The 24111-nt window shown below is 43.9% G+C and overlaps 1 protein-coding gene across 4 annotated transcripts in view; it reads right to left on the reverse strand.

Annotated features, from left to right (window-relative positions):
- The window catches only part of PLCB2 (phospholipase C beta 2), a 47298-nt gene that overhangs the window by 12207 nt on the left and 10980 nt on the right, over positions 1–24111 (reverse strand). For 3 of the 4 annotated variants that reach the window (XR_006171705.1, XM_042836769.1, XM_042836767.1), the window contains 19 exons: positions 23263–23340; positions 20962–21030; positions 14855–14995; positions 14583–14662; positions 13943–13996; positions 11856–11931; positions 11193–11293; positions 10353–10519; positions 9999–10145; positions 9348–9505; positions 7627–7709; positions 7285–7369; positions 5710–5881; positions 3798–3895; positions 2971–3067; positions 2800–2884; positions 2253–2377; positions 1056–1210; positions 426–590 (listed from right to left, as the gene is read on the reverse strand). Coding sequence is in view for 3 of the 4 variants with exons in the window: in XM_042836767.1 (XP_042692701.1) it covers positions 426–590; positions 1056–1210; positions 2253–2377; positions 2800–2884; positions 2971–3067; positions 3798–3895; positions 5710–5881; positions 7285–7369; positions 7627–7709; positions 9348–9505; positions 9999–10145; positions 10353–10519; positions 11193–11293; positions 11856–11931; positions 13943–13996; positions 14583–14662; positions 14855–14995; positions 20962–21030; positions 23263–23340 (2136 nt within the window). In the remaining variant the exon portion in view is untranslated. Of the gene's footprint in view, positions 1–425; positions 591–1055; positions 1211–2252; positions 2378–2799; positions 2885–2970; positions 3068–3797; positions 3896–5709; positions 5882–7284; positions 7370–7626; positions 7710–9347; positions 9506–9998; positions 10146–10352; positions 10520–11192; positions 11294–11855; positions 11932–13942; positions 13997–14582; positions 14663–14854; positions 14996–20961; positions 21031–23262; positions 23341–24111 lie in introns of those variants that run through there. The other variant, XM_042836770.1, reaches the window with a different exon arrangement.

A 24111-nucleotide genomic window follows, 5' to 3' on the forward strand; every position in this document is an offset into this window, starting at 1 on the left:
CCCCATAGCCCATAGCTGGAGATTAGTGGCCACAGAATTCTGGCAGACAAACAGGGCTGCCTTCTGTAATCAGGCACAGCTGAAAACCTCCTGCTAGTCCCATTACTTGTCCAGCACGCCTGCTTCTCATTGACAATTTAACCACAGTTTCTTTCTGCTTCCTTATGCTTGAAGTCTTCCAATCTGATTAGTGAATTCAGTCTGAAGTGCATCACCAAGGGGAGATTTTTGATACCTGTTATTTCCAGAAATGTTCCCAGCTACCCGATATCTGTACAAAGAAATCTCTGTGGAGAGTTGTTTTGGGTATCATTTGGATATTATCTCAGGTGCAGCATTCTTGGTCTGTCTAAAGCCACAATTGAGCTCTCCAGAAGGGAGTCCCTCCTGGCGTCACTCCAAATCATTACAAAAGTGTTCCTTACCTTTTCAAAAACAAAAGGTTCTTCTTTCCAAACAGGATTTATGGAATTGGCAGTGGAGGTCAGTTTGGTTCTGTATTTGCGCTTTGTGTCCCTTGGCAGCCCAAACAGCTCCACTTCCACGTATGTCTTCACACTGCGGTCTGAGAGGAATTGACCAGAAAGTATCTATGAGCAAACAAAAACATTAATTAGCAACTGCTGAAAAGAGTAAAATAAAAGAACCCACCCACGTCTCCACCCTTAAGTCCCTCTCCAGCTCCAAAACATCTTTTTTGCTGCAGCTTCCAATCCACAGTAGGCTTTTCTTCTATCTTTTCTTCACCCCTGTTTCTTGTACCAACACTTCCTCCAGCCTCCTCCCTCCCCAGCATCATTGCCTTGGCTTCCTTCTGCATGGCAGAAGCTAATTTTCCATTCTCATGTGATTAGGATTAATTTGAAATAGCACAAAGGTGGGGAGTCGCCATGGAAACACATTTCTCCCACAGGAGAAATGGACCCAGGGAGCTGGGTTCATTTGCCACTAAGAACCCCACTGGGTAATAACTGGAGGGGTCATACACACTAGTTATGTACGCAGTGCCAGCAAACGGCAGTCAGAGGAGGAAGAGCACTCCGGGTTGTACTTGCCGTGACAGACAGTGTGCTTGCCACCACCACATCAATGCGGTCCACTGAGAAAGGGTCAAATTGCTTGTCCGGACGCCGCATGAATTCATGCTTGAGCAGATAGCCACACTGGCCATTGAACTCAAACAGAGCCATGTTCTGCTGCATGGGAACATCTGAGGTACATAGAGAGGAAAGCAATGAGCAAAACTGCTGTGGAATCTAAGCAGGTGGCTCTCAGTGAGCTGAGAGGTGCTGTACTTTTACAGCCCATGCTAGCCAAAGACTCACAAAGCCCTTTCAAAAACTAATTAAATCTCTCAGCACCCTACAGGGAAAAATATTACAGCAGCTATTATGAGAAAGGTAAAGTGGTTTGCTTATGATTGTGCCATAAATCATGGGTAGAATTAAATTAAATACTTTAAGAAGTACCTGCTGTTGTGGGTGTGAGGCAAATTGTTGCCTGAACCTCTCCACTCCTCCTTTCTGTCATTTTGGGGCTTCTCTCATTCCATCCTCTCCTCTGCCACTTCTTATCTTACTAACAGTGGCTTATGGTTTTGGCACCTGTCTTCAGTATGATATCCCCTTCAAAACCAATCTCTCACTTTCCCTTTTTGAGTCACTTTTATTATTTTTCCTCCTATTGATCCTATAAGCCAGTCTCCTACACTCCATACACGAGATAGTGAAAATGGTAAAGAGCAGTGTTATCTGAAGGCTTTTCTTTGCCTCCTCTTATGCTAGTTGTGCAGCAAGAAATGGCCTTTCTTCCCTGCTCAGATCTGTGTACTGGAAATAACAGCACAGACAGGCTGGTCCTGTGGCCAGATGGAGCTATGCCTGCTGCCTTGCAGGAAAGAGGATACAGGAGCTCCTGGTGCCTTCACACAAGTTATTTACTCTGACATCATGTTACAAACCAGGCAGAGATAGTACCCAGATATTGGATGACAGCAAGCCTGTGCACATGTGTAAGCATAAACATGTAGGACAGGCAATTACAGGCTCTGCATGCCTGAATTGTGCTGGACCCAAAAATGTGCTGTTGGTCTGTGAGAGACTCAGAGAAGAGCAACACTTTGGGAACAAGGTGTGCAGAACAAACACATATAGGGGAACAGCAGTGGCAGAAAATAGCAGGGAAGGAAGAGACAATGAACATGAGCACACGGCTTCACCCACTGAGAAGCTGGAGGACAATGTGACACTCACCCATGGTCTGGAAGTTCAGTGCCACCATCTGACAGCCAACGTTCCAGAACATCTGGGGCATGTAATTCGAGGAGTCCATTCGGGTGCCTTTGGGGTAAATCCGGCTCATCTGGCGTTTGTTGTATCTACAATTGCTCTATTGGAACCCAAACTTGAGCACTCCTTGTGCACCCTGATGCTAGCTCATGAATTCAGATTTAAAAGTCATTTGCTACGAAGGCTCAGAGTCTTCTAAAGAAGAAGAAAAAGAAGCTGGGGCAACAACATGCTCCTTTCCTACATCCTTTCCTGTTTAAGAGTAAACATCTGACAGCTTTGCCTTTTGCTACTGCAAGATGCCTACTGTCAAGAATCTCTGTGAGCAGCCCAAGCCACCCTGGCAGCTTGCACATCTCCACACCTGCATACTTTACACCTGTGATGAAGAGTTTACCATATTCCAAAACCAGAATTCAGTTGATTGCACCTTAGCCTTAACCCAAGTTTCAGATGAGCTCCCACACTTTGTACAACCAACTACAGGGGGCAAACATTGCCAAAAGGATACTCTACAAACTGCACAGGAAACTTGGTCAGCAGATCATAAGCCTTCAGCTCAGTGAAGGAAGAGATGACGTAACTCCGGTTCTTCTCTAGAAAGAGAAAACATGAAAGTGTTTAGAAGAAAGGTGCACCCAGCCCCCATTGTGTGTGTGGGACTGATGAGAGACTGACTTACGGGCAGAGACTTCAAAGGAGTCAAATTTGATGGGCTGTATGTAATTAACAAGGCTGGACATTTCTTCATATGCTGTCACTTCCAAACCAGCAGTGCCCTGGGCAGGAAAAGAAATGCAACAAAATACAAGAGAAGAAAGATGAGGAGAGTTTTTCTAGAGATGAAACAAAACACATCTGGGCTGCCCTGGCCAAAGCACAGCTGTTTCTTTGGCTTCTTGATCCTACAATTACATTGTAAGCAGCTTTGTTGGGGGCACCCTGAGTTCTGGGTAGCATGGCAAAAACTGAGATATCCTACAAGGTACCAGACTTGACAAGAAGTCTAGGACCCCTATAACCTCAAAGTATGGACTCTGGGACAAACCTGGAACGTTGTTTGCCCTCTTCTCTGATTGACTCTAGAGAGAAGAAAAAGGGAAATGGATCTTCCCTATTCAAGGCAGTGCTGATCTGCTGCTTCCCTTTCAGCAGCAGCACTTCATGTTTCTATAACTTTTATCAGACTAAGGCTAAGCTGCTCCAAACACCCTGAGGGCAGAGAGTTACCTCCAAATCATGTAGAATATCAAAGTCAGATTCAGAAATAATACCTCTTCTGCTACAGCCTCTATGTTTGTCACAACTTTTGCAGGAAAAACTGAATTGAATAAGAGAAATATCATATTGCATGGAGGAAGGAAAGTCATCATAGTACGGTTCACTCCCCTTTGCACTTTGATATTAATCTCCATTCAGAATAGTGAGTCTCCAGAGAAAATTGGAGGCCAGAATAAGACAAAAACAAAAAACAAAACAGAAAAGGAACAGAGACAACAATAACAGCACCTCATCTGACTGCATCTTTTTGATTTCCTCTTCATCCAGGTTTCCTAGCTGATCATCCTCTTCCTCTGGTTCTTCTTCAGCCACATCGCCTGCCCAGACTAAGCATACAGCCCATATCAGTACTGCTTATCAGAACATGAAGACAAGACTCTGTGACTGCTCACATGGCCTGCAGCTCTGACTGCTAACAGTGAAGAGCTCTGCAAAACCTCCCAAGCATGTAGCAAAGGAACAAGAGTGGAGGAACTGTATCATTTTATTAGCCAAATCCAAGTAGGAAAAGGCTAAACTCTGGCCTAACAGATTCAAGACCCTTTCCTATAAGCCTCCACCACACCACAGGAGTGACAATCACAATTCTGTTCTCCCCACCAAGGCGGCACACATTTGTGGGACTGAATGTCTGATTCCCAGCTCCTCTGTAGTGGCACTCATCACATGAACCTGATGTGCCAGGTTCTGCATCACTGGATACCAAGAACTGCATCACTGTTCTACCACAGGTTCCTTAAGCCTCGAAACAGTGGGAGGTGAAGGATGGGAGGAAAGCAGGGACTGAATGTTCTATAAGCCTTCAAGATCCTCAAGGTGAGGGACTGGGAGAATGAAGAACCACCCTCTGTAGGAGACGGTTTGAAACCATCTGAGGAACCTGAAAATATACAAGTCCGTGGGAGCTGATGAGATGCATCTGAGGGTCCTGAGGGAAGTGGCAAATGAAGTTACTAAACCACTATATTTGAAAAGTTGTGGCAGTCTGATGAAGTTCCCACCTTCTGGAAAAGGGAAACATAACCTCAATTTTTAGAAACGGACAAACAGGAAGACCTGAGGAACTATAGGCCAGTCAGTCCCACCTCTGTGCCCAGCCAGGTCTTGGAGCAGATTCACCTGGAAACAATGCTAAAGCACATGGAAAAGAGAGATGTGACTGGTGGCAGCCAACATGACTTCACTAATAAGGGCAAATCATGACTGACAAACCCGAGAGCCTTCTAGGTAACTGTACTGGTGGATAAGGGAAGAGTAATTGGCACGATGTCCTTGTCTCTAAATTGAAAAGGCATGGATTTGATGGCCTGACCACTTGGGTGGATAAGGAATTAGCTGGGCAGTCCCATTTAAAGAGTTGTGGTCAATTACTCAATGTCGAAATCTAGACTGGTGACAGGTATGACCCTCAGGGGTCAGCACTTGGACCAGCACCACTTTGTTGGTGACATGGACAACAGGATTGAGTGCACTCCCAGCAATTTTGCTGATGCCACCAATCTTGCAGCCCAGAAGACCAACTGTATGCTGGGTTGCATTGAAAAAAGCGTGGCCAGCAGGGTGAGGGAAGTGATCCTGCCCCTCTACTCTGCTGTTGTGAGGCCCCACTTGCAGTGCTGTGTTCAGCACAAAGAAGGGCACAGACCCATGGGTTGGATGGGGCCCTAAGCAGCCAGATCTAGTGGGAAGGCCCCTGCTGTGGGCAGGGGTTGGAACTAGATGATCTTTAAGATATCTTCATCCCAAACCATTATATGCTCTTATTAACCACACCATGGTAAATTTGTTGTTATCAGAGAGCTACTAGTGGTAAAAAAAAAATATATATCCCCTTCCATCAAACCAACAGTCAGTGTGCATCTAGTAATTACTAACCCATGCAGACATAAGTCTCAGATTAGGCAGCAGAGTTCACTAATGGGCAGGGAATTAAGTTGGTTGCCTCTTATTAATCAGAACACTGTCTGAAAACATTCTGAAGATTTAGTTTATCTTCCAAGCTTACGCTTCTTCTTGAGATGCCTGAATTGATGACTAGTATTGTCTTGCCTAGAGCTAGTATCAGGAAATTTGGAAAGTCCCTAGCAGGCCAGACTTGCTCATCTAGCTGTACTAGTCCCATTTTCCCCCTTAGACATACCAGTATCTTCAACATCTGTAAAAGCTGGCTGCTCAATGATTTCTGGTTCCACATTCTTCCCCTTCTTCATAGAATTCTGCCTCTTCTCAGATACAGACTGTTTCTTTTTGTTCTTAATTAAGATTTTCCCTAAGAGATCCTTAGGACTTGGCAGAGGAACTCCTGGCTTCAGCTGCAACAGAAACTTCACAATGAACTTTCTTCACAGATATACAATTTAGACACTCAGCTGTCCTGTCCTTCCTAGTACAGCTCCTCTGGCCACTTATTGGTACATGGAAATATCTCTCACCCACTGTATACTTTAATTTCTCCACCTACAGGCACATTCCACTATGTCTGTGCAGATTTTTTCCTAAGTCTTCACCTTCCTGATGTCACTTTCAGACCAGCATTTTACACCTCTCAGTCTTTTCAAGCTCTACTGCCTGTGCACGTCATGCTGTCTCCAGCCATCCATCCTGCACTACAGCTGAAAAACCATCCATGTTTCCTGGAGCTATCCACACAACTCAGGCTTTCACATTCCACCCCCTTCTCTCATTATCCCAGAGCACAACATCAGCAATCAGGCCATTTTTAAACTCTCTGCCTAAGGCTGATTTGAAAGAAAAAAAAAATCCCAAAGGCAGTGGCTTTGTGTGCATGTCACATGAGGATGTGTGACTCAGACTCTGCTTCCAGATCTATACTCTCCATACAGATACCAACAGACCTGTTAATAATTTAGCTAAAACTCTGAACTGTTTCTCCCCATTCTCTGGGCAAAGACATGGCTCTGGACAGTGGGCAACTGCCAATGTGCTCCCTGTTTGTTTTCAGCTCTGTTTATCTCAGTATTAAAACTCAGATGGTTGGACCAGGTGTTTTAGCTCCCCCTCTACTATTTAATAAAAGGAAATTGATTCATTCCCTGCAGAACACAGGCACTGCCCATGATTTGTAAATCAGTGTTCATTCACAAGGCAGCTGAACAAGCGGTGTGTGTAAGGTTCACCAAAAAAGTCACCATCCCCACAAAAATACATAATTGCACAAGTAAGCTGTCACCTCAGTTCAAGCAGAACAGGAGTTTTACTCAGCTAGTCTGAGCACACAGTAATGCATGTCAGTGACCTGCCCATCTATGCCCCCAAGGGGGGGTCATTTCCAGGCTGGAAACAGGAATTTAGAAGCATTGGTTGGAAGAGCCTGAAATGCTACTAAACCCTTGCTCCTGGTTCTTTCCAAAGCAAGCGCTGGCAGACACCTTTGAAACAGTATCACATATGAAAATACACTGACTCATCTTGGTGTAATGGGTACAGCTTGGTCATCTAGAGCTCAGTTTCCGAAGTCACTGAAGGGATGGAGCATTAAAAGCAGGGTCAGACAAGTGCTCAGGAAAAGCCCTGTGACTGAGAAGTCATCCCTTCACTTGTCAGTTTGCTCACCCCTACATACTGAGCTCATTTACCTCTTTTTGTTACTGTCCTTATATCTCCTGTGGCATTTCCTGGCATGAGGAACCACTTTTTTCAGAAAGTCCTCTCCCCTGACCTGGTTCTTCAGCCTCCTTCCCCAGCTCCCACTTACTGGGTATTTCTCCAGAGGCTCTGTCAGCAGCATATTTCCAAATATGGTTCGGCAGTACTCAGCCATCTTTGCCTGCTGCTTGGGCCTAATAAACAAAGAGATAAAGCAGGAGCGAGCAGGAAAACAGATGCCCAAATCCAGTAGCATGAGCAACTATTTTGAGATCCATAAATCTTCACCCATTCAGAATGTATTTTGCATCTTCACCGCAAAAATCCCTAACAATGTTTCATGTCAACACAGGAATTCATTTCAAATCAAGCAGCCCTTGCCTGTTCTGCTCTGGACAACAGAGAACACAATCCTCCCGCATCACTGTCCCCACAGTCATCAGATACTCACGAGTCCACGTGGTTCTCAAAGGAGAGGATGACAGGGTAAAGAGATGTTTTGAAAGCACTTTCTGCAATGGCTTCAATTGCATCCTGAAGGAAAGAACATCACAGGTACCAGCACTCATTAGTAACAGATCTGATCTCCCCATGAAACTGATCCCTCCCCGCATTTCAAATCTCTACAGTGTCAAATGTCAGTGTCAGGCTGACAATTTACACCTGCCTCTGAAGCTGCCCAACTTTCTATCATTTCACCTGCTCACAACACGCTTCTATCTAGCAGCAGAGAAATCTGGAATGTTCACTCACCAGCACCAGCAGTGCTGACATTTCCAATGCAAATACCACAGAAACATTCTCAGCATTAATAACGTAGAGAAAAAAAAATAAAATCATATTCTCTCCAAATCCCTGTTAAATTCCACAAACTTTCTACTATTTTCTTCCCATTGCTGCTTATTGACATGGTAAGGAAAGTGTCATTTGCTCCTTTGCAATTACCTCCCAGCCTTTAGTCTAGTATGTTTGTGCACTAACTTTATACAGCGCACATGGGCTCCAGGTTAAATGGTGAGGCCAGGCCTAGCACCAGGACCTCAATGTGGGCGATTCCCTTAAAAAAGAACAACCCCCCAAGCAAATAAAATAACCTCCAGCTGCCCCCAAAATTCAGCTCCTCCATGGGCCGCTTGGACTGTGCCCAAGAAACCTGCCAGGTTTGGAAGAGGAGTAGCAGGTTACAATTTCCTTGAGATACAGTTGCATGCCTTAGCAGAACTCTGCAATTACAATAGCTATGGCTGTCGTTACTTTTCCAATCTGTAGCGAACCGCTGTGCAAAAAGCAGCAGTGCAATTATAGGATATGGGAAATTACTGATGCTGAAAATGACAATACCTCCAATCGTTAATAAGGATCTGGTGTTTTTCCCCCAGAAGAAATATTTTAGTACTTGTGAAGCGTTGGAACTGGGGAAAGATATGGAATATGAATAAAGAGCTTTAAAATGAAGAAAAAGTGCCCTCCTGTTGGCAGCTGCTGTGTACATGAGAGCAGAAAAATAAGCATGGTGCATTGATTTTTAACCTGCAAGCTGTTTGTAACTTCTGTGGATGAATGCCATACATTTTCAAGGCTTTAAACTGTGCTTCAGAAGCCTAGGAGCTAAACCCTCAGGGAAGCTCTCTGCTCAGCATGCTAGAGGGCAGTTGCTCCACCAAATAGACATGTAATTGGGAAGTAATTAAAATCTATTCCTCCAAAGCACCTCCATCTGAGGCTCTAAAGCACACAAACTGTAAGAAGATAAACTCACTTCAAATGTTTGTTTTCTAAAAGCCACCTTGATTGTTTGTCTGACTTGCATCCATCCGTAAAATTCTCATGCAATTTTCTGTCCATACATCCATCGTGCTACACAACTCTGCATACAGGCACACCCACTCAATTGTCTCTCCATCACTTCTACTTGACTACCTGCATTCCCATCATTCATTTATCCTCATCCACCTTTCGCGATCCTCCAGCTCCAACGATGTACACAAACTCCAACCTCTTGCACATTTGCTCATCTTTCATTCTACCTACACATTCATTCACTTGTCATCTTGCCATGAATCTTTCTCTTTCAAACATCTTTGCCAATACGTTTGACTGTCAGTCAGTGAACTTGAATGGAGATCAGTCTAAAGCCAAGCAAGGGCAAATGTGTGGAGAATATTCCTGCACCTTGAAGAGGATTTCAGTTGTCATGGTGAACCCATGAGTGATGATGGGCTCCTCATCTGGGGGACGGCCCTTCCAGCAATCCAGCTCCACACAGCGACACCCAGCCAGCAGCGTCTGACGGTACATTTCGGGAGATGAGATACCAGAAAACTGGCCAGCTGGAGGAGAGCACAAGGAGGGAGGTTCAGCTTTAGCTATTCATGTAGGGCACCTTCTGCATAAAGCAGAGCATAAGCTCTGCTGTCTTTGAGCAGAATGACAATATGTTGGATATTATGAAAAAAAATATTCGCTAAAAGAGCGGTGAGGCATTGGCACAGGCAGCCCAGGGAGAGGGTGGAATCATCGTCCCTGGAGTTGTTCAAGGAGGTGGTCAACATGTAGACCTGGCACTTAGGGACATGGATTAGTGGGCATGCTGGGGATGGATTGATGCTTGGATTTGATGATCTTAGAGGTCTTTTACAACCATAATACAATTCTATGCTTCAGGCAATAGAGTGACATTTCTTCTTCTGAAGTCATGCACAACAGCCCTCAACACTCCAAACTAGAGGGCAGAGGCATCTACCTGATTATCAGGGTCATTCATCCATCCCTGGTGGTGGTAGATACATGCTGGAGCTCAGGCAGTTCTGGACATGCCCATACCTGTTAAATAAGTGTTGTGTGATGAATTGATGAAGTAGTGTGAGAGCGGCTGTGTCATGTCCTGATACAGCACCAATTTGTCCAGTGCTATCACGTTGTTCTCAGGGCCACAGAGAAACCAGACCATCCCCTCTGGAGACAACTGCCCTACATGGAAAAGAAAGCTTCAGTGGTGCTGAAACACAAAGGTTCTGGCATCTCCTACCCAGTAAGGCAGAGGTTTGTGAGAATCAGGCTGGTTGCTCCCCTGGAAAACCAGGGTACCAGAAGGTATGAGATGCTCTGCTATTTTCATGCTACCTTCATAGTGGGACATAACAGAAGAACCAGTCCTATGGGCTGAGTAAGACTCACCTCTCTGGATGTTAATGACACTGGGCTCATATTTCTCTATCAGGCTCTGCACCTGCTCAGGTTTTGCTGGTGGGAAAAGGATGTCGTTGAGGCGAGAGTCTCGTTGCTTCTTGTTGATAAATTTTGCCAAGTGTTCTTTGGTCATGTAGGGTTTTGCTTTAAAATGGCTAAGGGAAAAGAATTACAGAAAAGTAAGGCACATGTGCCAGAAAACTTCATAATGGAGACGTTGGTTCTTCCTTAGGTAAGCAATAAGTGCACAGCTCTCTGAGCACACAGAATTCTGTTTTATCTACATTTTTTCCTGTAAATGATGCTTTCTACTCTGGTCTTTTTTCCTCTATAAAATTCCCCCTAACTAATGCACTGCTGTTAAGGGGTTGTACGAGGGAAGAACAAAGCATAATTTGAGCCTCTGACCTAAACTCTAAATTTCAGAACACAATGAATACTTGCCCTATGAAATCAAGTCCACTTAAGAAGTCACAGGTTTAGTTAATTGGAAACAAGTCACAGACTAATGGCAAAGTTCTCTGGGTTTCACGCTGTGCATGGTCTGGTTTGGGGCTAACCACAAGTAGTCTCATATTACCATCACCTAGATTAACCTGAAAACAGTGCTTCTGATAGTGACAATTCAGAGCCTCTGCAGCACAGTGAGGCCTCAGGCCTCATCCTTTTAATTTAGTCATCAGTGAAAGTGTGTACTTAGGTACCTGTTTTTCCAGGCTGGTGTGTAATCAGCCAAGCAGTGTGCACAGCAACCCTGCTCCCCACCTTTTTTGCCTTTCTTTTACAATAAGAGATTATGTCCTCTTCCATGGCTTGAAGGAAACTTACTGTGAAGTAAATATCTCATCAATCTCAGGCCGTGGACACAGATTCATGAGGAAAGTTTTATACACAGTCTCAGGGAAGTCCTCTGGGTTGATGGCATCATTCTGAGAATGAAAGAAAGACAGGTCAGTATCATTAACCTACAATGGTTTTCACCTCTGTTAACACTTGCAGTCCAGCACTCATTGTGACAAGGCAGATAAGCAACTGGCACACCTAGCAAGGTGTTTAGGAAAGAGGAGATGGAGTGGAAAGGCATTACAATGGCCTATTTCAGAAAAGATCGTTATTTAAACTGTCCCTTAGTGGCTCCTGTGTGATGATATAGAGTGCATGATAAGCTGATAGGAGCTGTTAGAAGTCTGGATTGTGGTCTGAAGGTTGGCAGCAGTGCCATCAGATCTTTTGCTTCAAAGAGCAGGGGAAATGGACAGAAGGGAATGAGCTGCTTCCTATGCCACACATTGCAAGTCACAGAACTGCAAGTGCTACAAACAGTAAGAACTGATCTTAGCAGGCTTGCACTTTAGGCAAGGCAGCTAACAACAACGATAGGATTTCAAAGCAATTTAAGAGACCCCTAATGTTTTTGAAGTCATGGGCAGCACAGTCAGGATAAGCAAGAAGATTATTCCCAAATTAGTGGCTACCTTGTTACATCCTTACCTTGCCTTTTGGAAGATGACAAGCACTTAATGCTGCTTCCACCCTCTTCCTGTCTGCAGGAAACATCTGAAAAATACTACGCAGATAGGGAAAAAGAAACCATTACCACCATGTAAAAGGATGCAGAAAGCTGGGTACTGGTATGCAGGGCAGAATGCATCCGGTCAAGCCTTCAGTTTAAAGCACTCTCTTTGCAGTATTATGGACTAGTAGCAATAACTGAATTATCCCTAGATTCAGAACATCCCAATTAGCAACAATGAGGTATCACCTGTGGAAAAATTTAGATGTCAGCTCTATTACACTCCTGGAATAACAGGTGCTCACGGTCAAGAAGGGGAACAAAAAGTGCCAAATACGTTGGCAGATGGAAAAGTGCTCAACTGGAGCTGTAGCTGACATATGCAAACACTGCATGCTGTTCCCAAATAGCCCTTTGCAAGGCAAAAATTGCAGCATCCTTGTTATACTTCAAAAGGGATTTAAATGTCCAAAGTCAGGTAAATGTGGGATGTAAAAATAAAACCTGACATAGAGGATTAGAAAGCTTCACATGTACCTACACTTGGATATTGCTGAATATTTTTTATAAATCTGGCTCTTAATCTGGACAATTTACCTGTGTAATGGTTTAGACCATAAAAACCACTTCCACTATTCTACAAGAAAGGCCAGGGCATTGAAGTGAGCTACAGCCTGTACCAGACATTTCTTCTGGCTTATTCCAAAAGAACAAACCATTTTCTCTGCAGTAATGCTACCTTGCTTGCATTCTCAAGATCAGTTTGAAGTACACTTTCCCTAGTTTGAGTTATTAATTAAGAGCTGTATGTTTTTAAAAGCCCATGATGTGTACACTGGTTTTTGACAGAATGAAATCCTGCTGCTCCGTGGTTTAGGAAACAAACAACAAGTAATGCTTACTGTTGAATAACAATCAGCTGTCCAGGAACACATTTAGCCTCCACAGACTTAGTCTAGAATTGTTACACCACCTAACACAAGATAAGTACCACATTTATTACAGTGATTAGCGTTTTCCTCTCATGATGCTATAACAGCACAAATCTGTGAGCAGGGTGGTTCAGAACTTCCCAGCTAATGCCCACAGGCGTGCTCACCAAAGGTCCTTATTCTCAAAAGGAAAATAAGTTAAGCACTCAAAAGGGAAATTCAATGCTGCAGTGCAGGCTTTTGTCGTTGTGTAAATGACAAAACAACACGGAGGAGTGATGGGATCAGCCATGGAGTGATTTTACAAGGGAAGATGCTGAGTGGCACAAAACCAATTCTAGATTTATGCCATGAAGCGCACGGGGGTCTTTGTTTTAGCAAATCAGCCTTAGCTTTTTCTCAGGACATTTCTACCCTGATGCATAAGCCAGTCCTTGAACAGTGAAGTGCAAACCTCTCCTGTTCTGTACTTGAGCCAGCATTAACCTTGGCCCAGATGTCTGTCCTCAAAGGCTGTTTCCCCATTCACGTGCAGAGTGAAGACTGAAGGCAGTGGAATTACACCAGTGGAGAATAGCTGTAGTAGTCACACATAAGAAAAAAGAGACAAAGAGAAAAGGCCCCTTCCAATTCACATTATTTTATGATTCTATGATAAAACAACAGATTTCTGCTTCAGGCTAGCTAATTTGTCAAGCAAAAATGAACCACATACAGAACTCCTTCTATAAAAGCTCAAACAAGTCCTACACCTTATGTAGCTTCAACTCATGTTTGCAAAACAAATCCCCAATCAGAATTTCATCAGAGTTGCTTGATTTTGTTAATGAATATTTGGTAACAGGAAGGAAGTGAAATTCTTGCTGTAGATGAAGGAAATGGTCAAAGAAAGTCTCCTTTCCAGACACAAGTTATGTCCCAGGCCCTTCAGTGGGAGGAACTTAGGTGCAGCAGGAGTCCTCTCATGACTTGAATATTTTTACCTCATAGGTAATGGTTTTCGGCAATGTTTTTTACCCTTAGGTGCAGCAAAAGCAGGCAGCTATAGGCACAGGGCTACCATCCTTTTAGCAGCTGCTATGCCTTTCATCTAAGTGAATATACAATAAAAGACAAACAAAAGCCTTACTCACTTCCTGACAGGAATCTTTCCCTCTGCATTCAGCTGCATCTTCAGCTTCACCAGGCTGTGGAAAAAAGTCAAGATGAGGAGGAAAAAAGAAAACACAATTGGGAAAGGAAACCAACAGTTATCTGAAAATCAGGGTATTACAGGCTGTAAGCTTAACCTCTGACAAAACCTGTTCCCAGTTCTTTGGAAGGAAAAACAGGCAAACTTTTGATATCAGAAAGATTCCTCTGAAACATATGACAGATGTGAGATGATGGTATCCTCTGTTACTAAGTCCTCCTTGATGATCTCAGGCTGCCAAACCAAACAGCATTACAGAACCAAGAAGAAGAGGCAATACTTTGTTGAGATAAGCACAGTGACTGCGATGGGGGAATATATCTGAAGCTCAGAATTTCAGTTTGCCTAGTGCCACATGTATAATACCAAGGCTCAAGTGCTGCAGTGCCAGTCAGTTGTCATGCAACACAGAACCCATTGACAACCCGCTGCCCTGTGCCTCAGGGCTCCTGAGTTAGCACAGGACTTGCTTAGGAGACTGCCAAAGGACTTGGATGCTAAGAAGCCTTTTCTTTTCATTACAGACAGAAGGAGCAGCAAGCAAGCGTTTCAAATAGCAATGTTTGTCAGAAACCACTTACATTTTCTCTAGGAAGGTGTACCGAGAAGCGTTGTATGTGAGGGGATTCTGAACAATGGCCATAATATCCTCAGCCCAGCTCTGGAGAAAAAAACACACACACACACAGAGGTGGAGGCAGCTGATGGAACAGCACAAGTACATTGCATAGACAGGGCACTGGCCTGGGCTGATACTGCTGGGCTACAATCCCAACAACTCCTTTCTGGCTCCCTCTGGAATGTGCCAACTCTTTGTCCTTCATAGTGCTTCTCTGTCCTCAGGCTCACGTACCTTGCCAACATTCTCCTTGTAGGACACAAAGTTATGGAAAGTGAGGTCCACCATGTCAGGGCCAGATACAATTGTCAGAGTTTTCAGCAGAAAGGTGCTGTGAGGGTAATCCAAGTTAAAAACCTCACGGAGCTTCTGGCACTGCAACACAGAACAAGTGGGGTGAAAAGGAGAATGAGGCAAACTGCATTGGGAAAAAAAAATACAGGACACAATGCAAACATGGACTCAAGTTTTTCAACAGTTGTAAAATTATGTAGTCTTTCTCATTTTTTCTTATTTTCCATTGCTTTTCTGTAGCCTGCATCACCAAGATCCTCCAAGAAAGAAACCATTGTGACCAACATCACTGCACAAACAGCCTGTTCTGGTCTGAAAAAATACACATAGGAGACTACTATTGAAGAAACTGCATGTAAAACTTCAGCTTCAACTTGCAGACAGGTGGAGAGAAGAGCATTTGGCCTCCAATTAGCATGGGTGTGAAACCAAGTTAGCACAGACAACCATTTGGGTTTCCACAAACATTAAGAAAGGTTTTTCAATTAGTGTGACACCTGTTGCAGTAGCTTGCCTCAGCACAAGATAGGTGCTGTTTGGGGTCCCAGAAGGCCAACCAGACTTAAGCCTGGTTGCTGGGGACAGAAGCTCACTCTCTCTGTCTTCAACTGACATTTTCTTCTTGTTGTCAGTTGCTAAATTTGTTGTCTTTTTTTTCCATAGCAATTGCAATGTCCCAAGCGATGGCTCACCAGAGATTTGATAAGTGAAGAGCTCATCCGATTAGTCATACTGGGATTTCATCACCACATGAAAGTATTTATAGAATCCCTTTAACTTATTTAGTATTTTATGCATTCCTATCCTACATAAGGCATAACTGAGCCAAGGTACACCGAGTTGAGTTACTACTCAACTACTTGAGTTACTACTCAACTACTACTACTACCGAGTTGAGTTGAGTTGAGTGTACACTTGAGTTACACCGATGGTTACTATTTGTAACAGAAGGAAAACATTCCCAGGGCCTACCATAAAGCACAGCAATTCATTACTTGGAACATAGCATCCATCATAGCAAACTGGCAGAGCACTGCTCCTTCAGAAACTAAGGGCAAAATTAATCACCAGCAATTGCTAGCATGGCAGGGCAGGCTCAGAAACGCACCAGGAGCTGGAAGCTGTATGTCTAATATGGCTGAGTTACTCCATTTCAACAAGTTGAAATCAGTAATAGCCTAGCACATTACAGATACCACTCTAACCTCAGCGAGCGAGGTTTAAGCTAAATGACTTCATGTGCTTGCTATAAATGTAGAGCACTCACCAAATCAGCCCTGCAGCTCAGCTCCAGTTGGGCAACTCATCGAGCTGCTATAACTGGACAACATCTACATTTTTATTGCTGAAAGTTGGTCTTAGACTGACAAAGCCAACAAGAAACCCTCTGACTATTTTAATTCCTTTGAATTGCTCAATTCAAACACAAGCAGTTGTTTCAGCCACAGAATTTTCTATTTACATTTGGACTGTGATAGCTGAAACTGAAACAGCTCACTGTAGGAACCTTCAGGTGCTGTGTCTCGCATAGAAAACTGCATGAATATTTTATGAGAAATTGTGCAGGCTTTTTCCACTGCGTTTTTCCAAATTTCTGCAGCATCTGCAATGTGGGCACATATGTAGCAAATAGGAAAAAAAAAAAAAAAAAAGAATGAGACAGATTATAATTCAAGACCACCTGAACGCCAGCCCTCCCTTCATAAAAGCCTTTCCTTGGTGGTAACTGAGATATGGACAATCCAATAGGAACTAGAGGGATTGAAGGGGAAAGGCAGTCAGCCATCCAGAACTACTTTCTAGTAGCTGAAGAGTTTCTAGAATGGCTCATTCCTGTACTGTAAGCAAGTCTTCTTTGTAGAAGCCAACAGCACCCACATTATCCTACCACACTCTGAGAATCACAGAATATCCCAGTTGGGAGGGACCCATAAGGATAAATGAGTCCAACTTGATGGAACTTAAACTACAAGTGGCAATGTGTTAGATTTTAGTTTCACATTTAACTTCATCTTGCAAACCCAGGGGCATTTGTTCAGTTTTCTTACCTCTAGTGATGTAAATTCTATGAAGCTAAGACAATAGAGAACTTGTGGTTTGAGCTCAGCTCATTTCCTGTATTTGTTACAAGGCGGCTCCTCCCGCCCCTTCCTTTTCTGCAATCTGGTGTCACTTGGCTTCCCAGCTTCTGCTCAGGATGTGTCCCCAGCTGGCTCTGAGCTTCCACCTGTGCTCTGCAGACAAAGCTGGGCACATGCAGCCCTCAGAATGGCTCGACCTCCGCCTCACAACAGGAAGTGGACAGCCTTAGCCTATACAGCTATCTAAATGGGATGCACGTTGTCAGCATAGGTTAGGACACCCCCTAACACCTCTGTTTGCAAACTACAGCAGGGAGAGGGGCAAGGAGAGGAAAGAATGATCTTCTCAGGGATCTAAGTTGGGTCATATTTTCCCAGCACATTTCCCACCTAGCCTGAAATAAGTCACACACTCACTCACTTTGTGCTGCCTGCTGTACTAAGGGATTATCTCGCTCCTGGGATAAAGGCAGTGATGTTGGCACAACAATGGCGAGTGTGCACCAGATGCTGTCCTGATGCCACATTTTGCCTTTTTAATAACTTGCTCTCCTGTGCTGCAGCTTCACTGCCATTCCTCAGTGCCACACTGCAGGTGGACAGAAAGGAGGCCATCAGTCCATGATGGCAGCTAAGCACCCTCAGCTCTCACTTCTGCCTTATCTAAAGGAGATGGAGAATGCAGCAGCACACAGATTCACATGGCATCAAACAACCCTCAGCCTGCTGGAACCAAACAGGAACAGATGAGGGAGATCCAGACTTTGGGTCCTTAGAGTCTGCATGTCTAGGTTCAAAAGCAACAAAATATGTATGAAGAATGAAATTGTATCATAATAATGAACACCAGTGAGAAAACACAAGTTTGTTTTGTGAAAAATGAGACTCATTTCAAAGCCCATGCCTGCTGACATGCTCAAACAAAACCCAAGCTGAAGCCAAAAGCTCGGCAGCCTGGCCTGCAGCATCATATACTGTAGTACTAATAATTGGCTTGTGCAAGTGCTCTGGGTTCTTAGTGCCTCAGAAGAAAACAAGATGGAGCAGCTGTTATTGTTCTTTGTTACTCAAATAAAAAGATGAAAATTGCATTGTAAATAACATCTTGATCTGCTCTGGCATGCTGCTGAACTACATTCAACAGCTTTTTATCTTGTCTCACTTATGTTAGAAGCCCTCGCTAATTCTTATCTTTATTACTCTTGAACATGTGCCAAAGTTCACCCTGCCCCGGCTCTCAAAAAAAGAAACTCCCATCAAAAAGAAAAAAAAGCTGCAGAACACTTTGTGAAGCTCTCAAAGGAAATAAAGCAAGTGAAGAGTCTTTGCTCCAAGGGCAACACAGGAGAATGGCACATATCTCCATTCTTGCACCCTCTACCTCTTTGTCCCACTGGATTTTCATATTGATACCTGACAGTAATGATGCACCAGACTTGAATGCACTGTGTGGAGTGTGACTCGTGCCAAGAAACTGTCACTTTCTGCATTTCTGTGCGCTCTCAAATCCTGCCCTCAGCAAAGCCACATGAACTCACTGCTGAGGACTTCCAATGTTCTCTGCAGAAGCATTCAGAACAGCACAGCCATGTGGGAACTGGAAACTGCCAGGCCCAGATGGTACATCTCTCCCATCGTTTTAGTTCAGTACCCATTTCAGTGCCCACACAAGTCCTTCCGTCAAGGTGGATATGGAGCCAGCCTAATGCACTTTACTATATATGTCATCACAGAAAGGCCAGAAAATCCTCTGAAATAAAATAGAGACTGATATATTAAGTGAATCTGAGATGCAGAGATTGAAATGCACTTGGGATTTTCACAGCAGAGGTTACTGCCATCATTTGTGCCAGCTGCCAGCTGAGAATACTTAATAAATCACTTAATTCTTGAGCTTCGTTTCTTATTTTTTTTCTTTTTTGTAGCCAATTCCCAGCACTGTATAACACCACCTCTGGCCTATTAAAACAGCTAGAACACAACAGCCCCACCAGGTCAGACCAAACAGCCACCCAGATGCCAGAAAAAGAAAGGGCAACTGCAGTGATACATCCCTGACACATTTCTGCAGCTTCCAGCAATTTATGGCTCAGCAACCATCCAAGCCACCATCTTATCTTGTATTTAAGATCCTCAAAGGGCATTCCCTTCTTGACCTAACTTTAAAATCACATACATTTCCATGGCTTGTGCAGGAAGCCATCCCACCGTGCAATGACACAAGTCAAACAGCAGCACCTCCTTTTGCTTGTGATGAATCTTTGGAAAATTCCACTTGATGTATAGCTCTCACGGGAAGAAACACTGAGCAACAGCTTCACGCTCACCTTCTCCATTCAGATCCTGATTTTGTAGCATTCCACAATCGTCCACAATTCCTTTTTTTTTTTTTTTTGCCAGTCTGCAGGCAGTCTGCTCTCCCACAAATTTCTCCCTACAGCAGCCATTTCATGCCCTTATTGATCATGCTCTTTTCTACATTTCCCAGTTCTTATTCCTCTCTCTAGAGGCAATACTGATATTTGGACTGCCACGTTTTTCCTGGTAGTCTGCAACAAAAAGTCTTCCTTAAATACTTACTGAGCTCTAAGTTACTCTCTTGCTTGGCTGCTGCTGCCAAATAGACACCCACTTATAGCCTCAGTGCTTCCACAGCTAACTTCTGATCTACAAAGTTGAATTTGTTTTGTAAACAGTTTATTCCTAGAGTTTATGGCCTTAGAAAACAGTACCTCAGGTCTCTCCTTTAGGTAGGTCTTTTCCACAGCAAGCTCTGCTCTGAGTGCAGTACTCTCCTCTATTAGCTCCAAACATTCAATTCTCTCTCTCAAAACCAAAAAGTCCTGATAGCTTTTTTTTCCCACAAAAATGAGTTGCAGGCAAAACTGTAGGCGTGTTTTGAACTCAGATGTGTTTAGCTCTAATGGTTTTCTGAGAAGAAAGTTTATCAGAAGGAATTAAGATTTTTTGGAATTGTGAGAGAACGGGTACTGCTCTTCAGCTCTGCTGTACTTTTATCAGCCATCTCTTTACATTCTTTCAAGAAGCACCAGCCCTAGGGAGCTCTGATTAGACATTTCAGAGAGGTATTAGCAAAACACCCATACTTCTTATGCAAAGAAGCTGCTCAAGTCTCTCAGTATGGACTGCAAAATCTTCTTCCTTCACATTAGACTGAGAATCATCTACGTTACCCTACGGAATCATAATCTTTACTTTTTTGTTTCCCTTTCACATTCCAGCTTCCATTTTCTTCTTGTCTTTTTCATACACAGAAAAGTTCAAAACAAACAAAAATCAGGCCCAGAAAAAGTCCTAACAAGGGCAACTGTGCTGCAGGAAGCTTTGATTATAACTGAAACCAAAAACAAAGGCATAGTCATGCGTACCCTGCAAACGGGCGACTGAAAACTATTTGAAAAAACAGCAACTTTTGCCATTACTACATTTTCTTCCCTTTAAAGGAAAAGAACACCACATGCTGCATTGGACTCATTCTGTAACTCCAGGTTTGTGGCTGCCTTGACCCAACTTGTGCATCTTTGTACAAGAGCAGCTCTCATGACTCAACACAGAATCATCACAAGCCCCCTGCAGGACCCCCCAGTGCAGGTCCAGATTAAAACTAGCCAGATGCACGGCACAGAAGAGAGCCCTGTTGTGTACAGCAGAAAATCACTCTTTTGGCATGCACCTGGAAGTTGAATTGTTGTTTTCCCCAAGCTTTCTTTTCAACAAGCTCATATATATCAGTCTGTAAGAATCTGTTAGGTGCACGGAGAACTGCTGGGGAGTTCAGGGACAAAAGTAGTAGCTTGTCTATACTTACATAGTTCTGATGTGAACAGACAAGGTTGTCTCACCTTCTTGTAACATAATGTCAAGCTAAACTGCCTCAGCTTGTGTCAAAGGCATGGACAGCTTTTCCACCCCCCTACAAACAGGCACAAAGAAGCACACACTCACCTTGGGGATTTTGGCAAATCGCCCTACTCGGGTATCTCGGATGCTGGTTATATCCAGAATTTCCATCTCCTACAAGAGAATAAGGACAAGGATGATGAAGAAAAGAAAGGTGGAAGTTGAAAGCCTCCCAGAGCCTTAGAAGCTGCAAAGCAGGTCTGAACCAGTGCCCGTCACTAGGGAAAATTCACCCCCCAGAAACAAGGCAGGCAGGGGAAAATGGGCTGCTCTACGCCCAGATGGCAGGCTAGTCAGTGCAGAGGTGATGCTGCTTCTGCAGTACCATCATTTTCAGTTGAGGCCAGAAACCTGCTGCAGTTTACTGAGATGAACATGGCTCCTCTCTACCCAGCTCTCTTCCATCTTGATCATACTCTGAGCTTCAGATTTGGCTCTAAATAGCCACAGTAGACTTGAGCTGGTCCAGACATCCAGGCAGAAACAACAGAAGCGGGAAAACGTAAGATAGTATGTTTGCCCACGCAGGGAACAAGAACACCACTGCACCTGCACCTTCACCTCAGGCTACAAACGGGCAGGATGAGGATGCTGAACTAGGGCTGGGTAAATAAAACCCAATGAAGCAGAGAGCATGATCTTGAAAATGAAGAATCTACACATGAAGTTCTCAGCAAGCTTTGCGGAGGAGGAGCATGGAGCTGGTGTCAGCTGTGTATTCATCCTACTTGGTACCATTTACTTCAATTTATGGAGAAGGGTAGTGCAAAAAAAGCACATGCAAAGATCTGACACGTGTTGTCTGTCCTACACTACTATTACATTCTCTCACTCCTGTACCAGAAGACCTTCGGAAGCAATTCCCATGGAGGACACTGCATGAGGTTCCCTAGGCAGCCCACTCTGTGTCCTCACTGTCCCTACTGCTGGCTAGTTGTTGTGCCTGTTTTGTTTGTTCTTTTAATATCCAACCTGAATTTCCTTCCTCTGTTACTAATTTGCCTGCTCACCACAGGTCTGGAGAACAAATTATACTCATTGTAGCAGATGTTTTCCAAGATCACAATAAAGAACAATGTGGATACCATGTCTTCTGGCTCTATCCCCACTTCATTGTCAAGCAGAATGAAAATGTTATTCCTAATCTCTCTCCTTTCTGAATCTCCACCTACCTTATGGACAAGAGGGGGAAAGGGCCAGATAAATGCTTGCCCAAGGATGCAAAGTGGGCTGCTGCTCTACTGCAGATCTCAAATCTGTTTATTTTAGGTGATCAGCAGTGGCATTTTCCAGGAAAATGAGATACCTCTGTCTGGCCTTCCTCAAGCTACGGCATGTCCTGACTTCCTTATTGTAGCCCCTTTCCCAAATAACCAAGTAATCCCTCCCACCACTAGCCCCGTGAAATACGCATTTTTGATGAGTTACAACAGCTCCTCGCCCCATTGTTTGGTGCATCATTCAGTGATATCACTTCTTCCTGCTGTCTGGCTGAAGCCTTACAGCTTAACTTCTACCACCAGGAGTGGGCAATCCTTGAAAGGGAGAATGAGTGACAGAGAGGGAAAAGAGCAGTACGCCTTCGACAGGGATGTCACAGACTCCAGCGTTGCAACGCTACTCTCAGATGCTGCGGCTGCGTGCCAGTGCCTTGCTCAAGCTGCCATTAGTGCTTAGCTCAAGCTGCCAATATTCTGAGAATTCAGAGCTCACCAAATCATATCATGTTGCTTGGCCAGGCTGCTGAGGAGGAGTACTGGCTCTGTCTCTTTATCTACCACGCTTTTTCAGCATGTAGGTCACAAAGAGGAAGTAGAACTGAACCACAGCTCTGCTCTGGAAAGCAGAAGTAAACCCAGCCTTCCACCTCCTGGCAAGCCAGATCCCTCCACCCCTTATTGCTCCCCAGCAGCAAGGAACTCAGTTCTCCTTCCTAAGTTTGTGGCATCTCACTCCCCTCTGGCAGCTCTCACTCTTGTGCTTTACCTCCATCACCATGGTGCAAACCATCTTGTTTCTGAAGGAGCACAAATCACTCTACAGACCTGACGCAGCCTCTATATCACTACCTTCATTCTTTAAAAGAAAAAAAAAATCCCTAGCAGGTCAGTTAATCACACTACAGACAACACAGGAGGCATATTTTAGCTGATGATGCATACATTTAACTGTACATTTAAAGCTATTTTTATTCTAACTGCACCACTGCACTGGTTTGGAGAATCCTTTAGCAAGCTGCATAACAGGCATATCAATAGAATTCCTTTCTGTGTCATCCTGTGTCTTAATTTTGCAGAAACCTGAACCGACTGTTTGGTGACCGACCTGTGCAATCTTAACACTTACCTTGTTCTGATACGTCCAGTATAAATAAAAGCCCTTTGGATCCACCCGAAGAATCACAGGAGAAGCACTTGCTGTTTCCTAATACATTAAAAAAAAACAAACAAACCACAAACACAAGCAAACACGATTTAGCACCTCATATCCCATGACAGACTACTCCAGTCATAAAAGGTTCTTCATTAAAACACAGACCCAGCAAGGTGAATCACCATCTGATTTATGGAAATTTCAGTATATCTCCAGAGAAACAGTGTGAAGCGACAAAGGCTAATCCCTGCTGAAGCCTAGGTCTCACCTAACCCTATGCATTTAGCTAAAGCAACTCTTCTGAACATTTCTATACAGTCAATAGGGGAGAAAGTCCTTGTAGATGTGACTGTTCCACTTGAACTGCCTTGCCTTCAAGGCGCTTGCTTCGTTCTGAGCTCTAGAAGGAGCGTGGCCAAGAAGAGACACCACCTAGATGTGCTAGCCATCGTGACTCTCTTTGCAGTCTGCAGGATTTAGTCAAGAAGAGTTCAATATAACAGATGAATCTACTTTAGGAGGGATTTCTTAAATTCCATGCATTAACTCTAAGTGAACTATTAAAAAAAAAAAAAAGACAACTTCACAGACATTCCCAGCACAACATCCATTCCCATCTTGCATGCAAGCTAAGAGATGAATTATCATGAGCTCTCTGGAAACGATAGAGAATACTTGGTGACCCTGCTTGGGCCCTAGCTCATTCAGCCTAGCAGGCACCTGACTGAGCTTGACCTCGGGAGACACAGATGATAGAATCACAAGGCCTATCAGCCATTTCTAAGAAGGCTTCAAATTGACTTCAGGAAGTTGAAATACTCA

Source organism: Centrocercus urophasianus, unplaced genomic scaffold (genome assembly GCF_019232065.1).
Source record: "Centrocercus urophasianus isolate 14NV4802_14NV808 unplaced genomic scaffold, USGS_Curo_1.0 seq_63, whole genome shotgun sequence".
Taxonomy (NCBI): domain Eukaryota; kingdom Metazoa; phylum Chordata; class Aves; order Galliformes; family Phasianidae; genus Centrocercus; species Centrocercus urophasianus.